The sequence below is a fragment of the Entelurus aequoreus genome, linkage group LG12 (assembly GCF_033978785.1).
Source record: "Entelurus aequoreus isolate RoL-2023_Sb linkage group LG12, RoL_Eaeq_v1.1, whole genome shotgun sequence".
Classification (NCBI taxonomy): Eukaryota; Metazoa; Chordata; class Actinopteri; order Syngnathiformes; family Syngnathidae; genus Entelurus; species Entelurus aequoreus.
This window is the reverse complement of record NC_084742.1, coordinates 7,342,666-7,351,144: the sequence shown is the minus strand read 5'-3', so window position 1 is coordinate 7,351,144 and position 8,479 is coordinate 7,342,666. Positions and strand designations below refer to the sequence as shown.

At 41.8% G+C, this 8,479-nt stretch overlaps 1 protein-coding gene across 1 annotated transcript in view; it reads left to right on the top strand.

Moving 5' to 3' along the window:
- zbed4 (zinc finger, BED-type containing 4) overlaps positions 1-8,427 on the top strand; it is a 10,726-nt gene extending 2,299 nt beyond the window's left edge. The window contains exon 2 of the mRNA XM_062064566.1: positions 3,772-8,427. Within this exon, the coding sequence (XP_061920550.1) occupies positions 3,920-7,603 (3,684 nt within the window). The 5' untranslated portion in view covers positions 3,772-3,919 and the 3' untranslated portion in view covers positions 7,604-8,427. The remainder of the gene's footprint in view (positions 1-3,771) is intronic.
- The last annotated feature ends 52 nt before the right edge of the window (positions 8,428-8,479 follow it).

Sequence of the window (8,479 nt, the reverse complement as noted above, 5' to 3'; positions counted from 1 at the left end):
TGACTTATATATGTTTTTTCCTTCTTTATTATGCATTTTAGGCTGGTGCGACTTATACTCTGAAAAATACGGTAATTGTAAAATGGAAAAAAATAAATTACGTTTCCTTAAAAATTAAAGCTACACGCTTGATCTGTTGGATTTGCACGAGCCCTTACATTAGGTTGTTGTCATGCCAGAGCCTTTAACTTTTAACTTTATACGGCTCTGTCGCTCCCAAGAGGACAGTGGTGCATCGGTCCATCATGCCGGGAGGTTGTCGTTTTAATGAACATTGGATGGAAAAGGACAAATACAAACTTTGGATAAAACGTGGACCAAATCAACGTGTAGCCTCCTGCAAAGTATGCAAAAAGGATATCCAACATGAATCAATGCAATTTTTGCTCCATTATTTTGGTTGTCTACTTAACTTGTCTGACTACCTCAGTTAAAGCAAACAAATAACATTTTGTCGTTTGGGTTAATTGCATTAAACTGGTTACATTATTGGACTTGTTTGTACTGTGAAGGTCATGTAATGTATAATTTGTGACCTTTTTCACAACTTAATGCTGAGTTTATATGAATTATTTTGTAGTTTTTACACAACATGGTTGTATGCATTTCTTGATCTATTATTTTCGTTGTCTACTTGTCTGGCTACCTCAGTGAAAGCAAAAAAAAGTTAACTTTTGTATTTTTGTTCATTTGTTACCATAGTTATAAGGCTAGATATGCTTAATGAAAGGTGACTGAGGTGTTGTGAAACAAACTAAATATTTTCCTTTAATTTATTATCCTTATGTTAATGTGGAACAGTTTTGTTTATAAATGAGTAAAATTTACATTTTGAGGGTGCGTGCATTTATATCACATTATGCAGTTTACAAGCACAAATACGGTGTGAATCAATCCGTGCTGTTCGATGTTATTGAGTGCTGTAAGTAAAAAAAAAAAAGAACAAGAAATTTGAAAAACATAACAAACGGAGACACGTTTGCAAACACCAATGACATTGAATAGTCTACAGAAACACTGCTTCATTTTCTATGCCCCATTCAGTTAAAGATAACTGCCGGTTCAATGTTAGGCTTAGGTTTTAGCAGATTTTCCGTATTTTTCCTACAGACAGCATTTGGTGACCTCAAACAACAAGGCTATATGGATTGATTCACACTGGTTTTCGCCTTTTGAAGGGTACTGGAAAAACTGGAAAATTGATCTTGAAAGTCCTTAAAAAGTGCTAAATTTGGCCATGGAAAAGGTGTACGAACCCTGATAATATTTTTGAGGTGGTTATTAGTGTAAAAAAACAAAGTCTTTTCAGTCTAGTTATCAGCCCGCTCAAAAAATGTATAATGACACTGGCCTCCTCGAGTCCCTGAAAAACTGATATTGTTTTCTGCTCAGCCCAGACTCTCATTTCAGTGCCTCCAGGATTGTGCAGGCTTTCGTGATTGTTGTGGCCTACAACGTCTGAATTTGCGGCAAAAGTTTCAATGTTTTGAGGCTTTTGTTTTTTCATAACGTTGAATCAACTAGTGATTTAATTAGTTATCAGTGTTTTCAATGTTCATTGTAACCTTAATCTAAAAAAAGCACACTGTTTTAACCAAAATTGTAAAACAAATACTGTATTGATGTTTTTCTTGTTTTTTCTTAAAAGTAGACACTGAATAGAAGAGCACATACTCTGAGCTTATTGTCAAATTGCTGTACGGTTTTAATGAATTACAACTCTTACGAATTATAGAAAGAAACACCACTAAATGTTTCCTTATATTATGTTGTCTGCTCCATCATCCACGAGTTGCAGACACTCTACATGTTTATTCAACGCTTGAAAAGTGTCCGTCCATGTTTATTTAACGCTTGAAAAGTGTTTGTTCATCTTAAACGTTCATTCATATTCCAACGCTTTTACCCCTGCAGCGTAAGAACTTTTGTGAACAGTTGAAAGCAATCTATAGCGATAAGTTTTGTTGGCTAAAAAACAAAATTACAATCAACTTATGTCATGTATGCTGCCTCTTGGCTCGATTGGCATTGCAAAGGAAAATATGTTCTTTATTGCTTTACCCTGGATAAATAAAGATTAACTAAATATATACATACATGTAACAGGGTTTTCCGTTGTTTGCCACTATATACGTGGTAGTGAGGGCATGGCTAGGGGCGTGGTCAATATGACATCCATCCACCCATTTTCTACCGCTTGTCCCTTTTGGGGTCGCTGGGGCCTATCTCAGCTGCATTCGGGCGGAAGGCGGGGTACACCCTGGACAAGTCACCACCTCCTCACAGGGCCAACACAGATAGACAGACAACATTCACACTCACATATTAGGGCCAATTTAGTGTTGCCAATCAACCTATCCCCAGGTGCATGTCTTTATGACGTGATATTTTTGATTTGCAATGATGCATATATATTTTTAAAAAAAAAGGCTAAACAAATGTTTTATGTATATTTAAAAACAAATAGTATTTAATAATATTAATATTAACAAGGTTTTTTTTTATATGATCAGAATCACAATCAACCTTAACCCAAAAAATGTGACTTATTAGACTGTGCTCCTTGTTCAATGCCGTTTTAATTGCTCCTGCTTATTGTAAAAGGCAACTCAAGCTATACTTTAATGTAGCAATTTAGTTTGCCAAATCTGTAAACAGTCCTTTGAGTTAGATTTGGAAAATATAACTAGGTGTTAAGTTGATATTCTTCACAAGGAAGTCACTGTAAAACTAACCACACGAAAGAAAGTACAATACATATACACATTAAGTGCACATACATGTAGGAATCACGTTAAAGTAACAATATAATTTTGGAATAAACAAAAAAAAATCAATACAATTTTGAAGGTTAATCTGTAATGCCGCTAGCTTAATGCTAATGTACAATGGACTAGCTCATAGACAAGCTAATTCAAATTAGCATGGCCAATCGCAGGGCAGAGATAGACAATCATTCACACTAATATTCATATCTAAGGACAATTTATAGTCTCCAATGAAGCTAACATGCATATTTTTGGAACGTGGGAAGAAACTAGTGTGTCCGGAGACAACACACGCACAGGGACATACGTATGCACACTCCACACGGTGATGTCCAAATGGAGGTTCGAAGACGCACATGGCGTAAAGTTAGACATTATTGTCTGTAGTAATGTCAAAAGACTTAGGTTAGTTTACACCTGCTACTAAAATACTCTAGATTAATTACTACAACTGGTTTGGAACCAACAGTGTTCGGATTGTAATTATCCAAATTTGATTAACAGCTGTCAAAAGTTGTGGCTTGGAGAGCGAACGGAGGCGGCAAAAGTAAGCTATGGTTAGCTAACGAGCGAGCTTGTTTTGGTGCTCCTGGTCGTCTTCCCGTTTTGCAACTCAGTGCCGCAAGAATAACAGAGTATCTGGGGCGAGCAAATTTTGCTTAGATATTATATTGTTATTGATATTTCATTAAAAAAAAACGAAAAGTGATAGTTTGACGCAAAGAAAATGTTTCAAAACGCAATTTTTCGTGGAAATTTCCTATGCCTAGAATTTACTCACCCATTGTAGTAACTAAAATTTAATAAATCTGGCCTTTACCAAATGAAGTTAGCAAAGCAGGTGTGGAAAAACAATGTTTCTCCTAAAGTCGCCAAGCACCTTGTGGTAGGAAAATGAGACCTGCTCATTTTAGTTGCCATTATGCAACTAGACGTGTAAACAGAGTATGCATCCCCCATGATTATTGCAGAATGGACTCTGATCTTGTTTCCCTCTTTCTAGGTTGTGTACGGAGCGGTGCAACTATTTGGGTCATAAATGGAGACAAGCTGTCATCCAATGACACGGACAGCCACACAAACACAACTACCCCCACATGAGCAGAAGTGATCAGACCTGACGAACAAGACACAAACCTTTTTGGGCCGCCATGGACGGGGAGGACGATGTCTCGCACACGGGGGAGGACGTGCTCGGCTCCATAGACAAGAAACGAGAGGCGAAGGGGATTTGCCTAAAGATTGAGGGTCAGGATGGATATGTGTTTAAATCCTACAGCATGAACCCCCGAGAGACTATGGCTACCAAGTCGTCTATCTCCTCAACACTGGATAAAGACCTCCCTCCCTCCGTCCATCTATGTTCTCAGGGTGACACAGAAAAAGACCCGGTGTCTCCGTCTCTTTCAAGCAAATGGCTCGGCATCAGCACAGATGAAAATACAGAGAATGAAAACTATGAAATTGGTAACGAGCCTAATGAGCACATTAAAGAAGAAAGTCGGGAGACAAACGATTTAGAGGATGAAACACAGGATTTTGAAAAATTGGAATTTGGCCCTTTTTTGACAAGAGATGGGGATGACTATAGTAACCTACTAAATGGCTACACAAGCACTCTTTACGATGTTGCCATGGACGCTGTCACCCAAAGTCTTCTGGCGTCGATGAGAAGTCAAACTAACTCTAGGAAAAAGTCCCCCGCATGGAATCATTTCTGCATATCACCAAGAGATAACACCAAAGCAATCTGTTTGTACTGCATGAAAGAGTTCAGTCGGGGAAAGAACGAGAAAGACCTCAGTACAAGCTGCTTGATGAGGCACGTGCGAAGGGCCCACCCTACCATGCTCTACCAAGATGGCGCTGACGCATCAGCGCATAATCTGAGTTCTTTAGCCTCCTCTTTGATTCCTCCCTCGCCAAACTCGCCAAAAAACGGGGACATAAACAGTTTAATGTATCCTGGGTCAAAGAACACTTCACCGTCCACGTCTTCTGCTGAAAATTCCGACTTATCATCCAAAGAGGCGTTACCCAAAGTCGAACCAAAACTTGAGCCTGTTTGCAGCACGCTTGCACCCTCGCATTCCTGTGAAAACAACCTTGAAGACATGTCTGACGGAAGCACCGAACGCCTTCCCTGTAACCCAAAAAGCGCACGTTCCCGTCGTAGATCGGCTGTATGGAAACACTTTTACCTTTCCCCCTTGGACAGTTCTAAAGCGGTATGCATCCACTGCATGAATGAATTCAGCAGGGGGAAAAATGGGAAGGATCTTGGCACAAGTTGTCTTATTCGTCACATGTGGAGAGCCCACAAAGAGGTCGTCATTGAGGAAAATGGACTAGGCAATCACATTCCTCCACCCTACTCAAACCCGCCGTCACTCTTGTCCCGCACACCAATACATGACCCGCTAGATATAAAAAAAGAATCACCACTTCCGTCTTCACCAGAAACTGTATCAGATGAAGTATCCCAAGCTGCGGTGGAAAGCATGGATATAAAAGAGGAATCTGATGAGGCTATGCTACTGTCCGAACAGGAGCCCTCTCTCAATCTGCTTTTTAGTGGTCCTGAAGAGGACACACCCGTAACCTCTTCGCCATGTGATCTCTCTGACGCTCCCGACCTCAACCAGAATCATGCTATTTTTCAGCAGAACAAAAAAATAATGAAACGGGTAAAATCGGAGGTCTGGCAGCATTTCCTTGTATCGCCCGTTGACCAGTTAAAAGCACTGTGCCGTTACTGTCCATGCGTCATCAGTCGTGGGAAACGGGGGGACTTTGGCACAAGCTGTCTAATGAGGCACCTCATGAGGCGCCACCCAGACGTCCTACAAAACCAAAAAAACACAGACAAGGAGCCCTCCCCCCAGCCCTACGTTAACATGACCCCAGACACAGTTTCAACCAAAGAAACTGAAAGCCCTGCCAGTGAGAAAAAGCCACAAACCGGTTTCAGTAAGAAGACGTCCAAACTGTGGAACCATTTCTCAATTTCACCAACTGACCCCACCAAGGTGATTTGTTTGCACTGTAGCCGCACTATAAGTCGAGGCAAAAAGACTACAAACCTCGGCACCAGCTGCCTCTTCAGGCACATGCAGAGGTTTCACAGACAATTCCTCGAAAGCAACAATACTATCTCAGGTGACGTGCCATCTGCTGAAATTTGCGTCAAACAGGAACTCGTAGATATGTCCGTTTACGACGCGAAGCAGAGCCACGAGAGGTTTGACGAACACCACCCAGTTGCCAAAAAAATAACCAAACTTATCGCTGAAATGATTGCACTGGATCTTCAGCCATCATCCATGGTGGAAAATGCTGGACTAAACCGATTACTAGAGTACCTCCAGCCTCAGTATTGTCTACCAACCTCTTCTTACTTCACCAGCACTGCAATACCAGATATGTACGCAAAGGTGAAGGACGTTGTGCTGACACACCTGAAAGAGGCTGAGGGTGGAGTCATCCACTTCACGACGAGTATTTGGGTCAGTAGTCAGACAAAGGAGTACTTGACCCTCACTGCTCACTGGGCAACTTACGAGTCCAGCGTCAGACCCCAGGGCCAGGACTTCCACTGTTCAGCTCTCCTAAGTGTGTCCAACATAGACTGTGACCAGGATATGCACGACATCCCAAAGCAGCTGGAGTATCTCTGGGATTCATGGATCATGTCATCAGGGCTGAAGAAGGGTTTCACTGTGACCGACAACGCCAGCATCAGAAACAATCTGGAGGACCACGGCCATGTCACAGTGCAGTGTTTCGGACACACTATTGACCTCATTGTTAGCGAAGCCATAAAGAGCCAGAGAATGGTTCAGAACCTTCTGAGTATCGCACGAAAGATCTGCGAGCGCGTGCACCGCTCGGCCAAGGTGAAGGAGAAGCTGGCCGAACTCCAGAGAGACCACCAGCTACCGGAGAACCAACTTGTTCAGGACATCCCTTCTAAATGGAGGACTTCCCTTTTAATGCTGGAGCGGCTGGTGGAGCAAAAAAACGCCATTGACGAGATGTCAATCGAGTGCAATTTCAGGGAGATCATCAGCTGCGACCAGTGGGAGGTGATCCAGTCCGTCTGCCATACACTGAAACCTTTTGATGTGGCCTACCAGGAAATCAGCAGCCGCACTGCCACTCTGGGACAAGTGATACCACTCATTCATATCCTAAATCGAAAGATAGACCTGCTGTTTGACGAGACCGTGGGCATAGACACCATGCTCAAGTCCCTCAAAGAAGCAATGGTGAGCAGAATGTCGGCCACCTTGCACGACACACGCTTCACCTGGGCGACCATGCTGGATCCCCGTTATAAGACTTCATTGTTCACAGAGGAAGATGCAGAGCAATGCAAGCAAGACCTGATCCAGGAGCTGGACTTGTTTTCTTCTACCTCAGCAGAAAAGTCTTCACTGCCCAACAGCTGCAACAAAGCCCTCGCACCCGACGGCACGGCCATTTCCAGAAAGGACAACATCTGGTCCCTGATGGCCGACTTAAGGCAAAAGGTTAAACAAGAGGAGAAGCCAAAGTCCTCCGAATTGGCAGTGCTGGAGTACTTTGAGGAGGACATACTGGATCAAGGCTGTGACCCGCTCGACTATTGGAATCTTAAGAAGTTCCTATGGCCCGAGCTTGCAAAGGTAGCCGCCCGCTACGTGGGCTGCCCGCCCAGCATCGTTCCAGCGGAGTCGCTGTTCAGCACTGCCAGCGGCAACTGTGCCCGAAACCACCCTAGGCCTTCACTGGAAAACATGGAGGGTCTGCTCTTCCTAAAAGTCAACCTCCCTTTGATCTACTTTCAATACTGATGAAGCATTAACTTGAAAGCCCTTTAATAATAACAAAAAAGGACCAAGTGACATAGCTGTGAAATAGGGTTTTCTATTATGTGATGTACAGCATCATGCTATACACTGATTTCTTGCTATGCTGCAGCTGGGGTTTTTTGTTAAGTTTTGTTTTTCTTTTTTTTTGAGAGGGGGAGGGGGGGTAATTTTATTGCGTGTACTACTGTTTGAACACTTTGAAGTTCATGAAGTCTCAGTGAAAAGTGTATCAGGGAGGGGTTTTGTAGCTGTAGGGGTTGTGTGTTTGCCCGATTCTTCTTGTGTGTTGTCTCTCGACTCCTCTCTTTGTGCCTTATCCAAATCTACTTCAGGTCAAAAATGCTGTAAATATTTCTTGATGAAATCTGCGCAACCCCCTTCAGGTTGCTTTTGAATATAATATTACTGATGCAGAGTTTTCTCCGTGAAAACGCGGCCCAAAAATGAATGCTGTGACTGAAAGATGTTTTAAGTTAATGTTATTTAATTTTCATTGTGAAATTGTGGCTCATGGTACTGTCATGTAGAGCTAGACTTTTTTTCTTTCTTTTTTTAAACCTACTGAATTGTTTTTAATTTGACTGTAAGATATTGCTGTATTTTCTGAATAAGACATTTGGAATATACCATTTGTCTCTTAAGCACAATTTAGGTTTATGATCAGGGGATTAATTTATGGGTTTGAGTAAAGAAATGTATTTGTTTTTATAACAAACCAAATTAGAAAAATGTTTTAGCATTGAAACTGGAACCAGTTTGTAAATAAAGTTTTTTTTTCCTTACACTAGATTGCAGAGATGTATTTTTTGTAGCCAGGTATTTTAATGTTTTAAAGGAAGTTTGAATTTTAATCTGTAA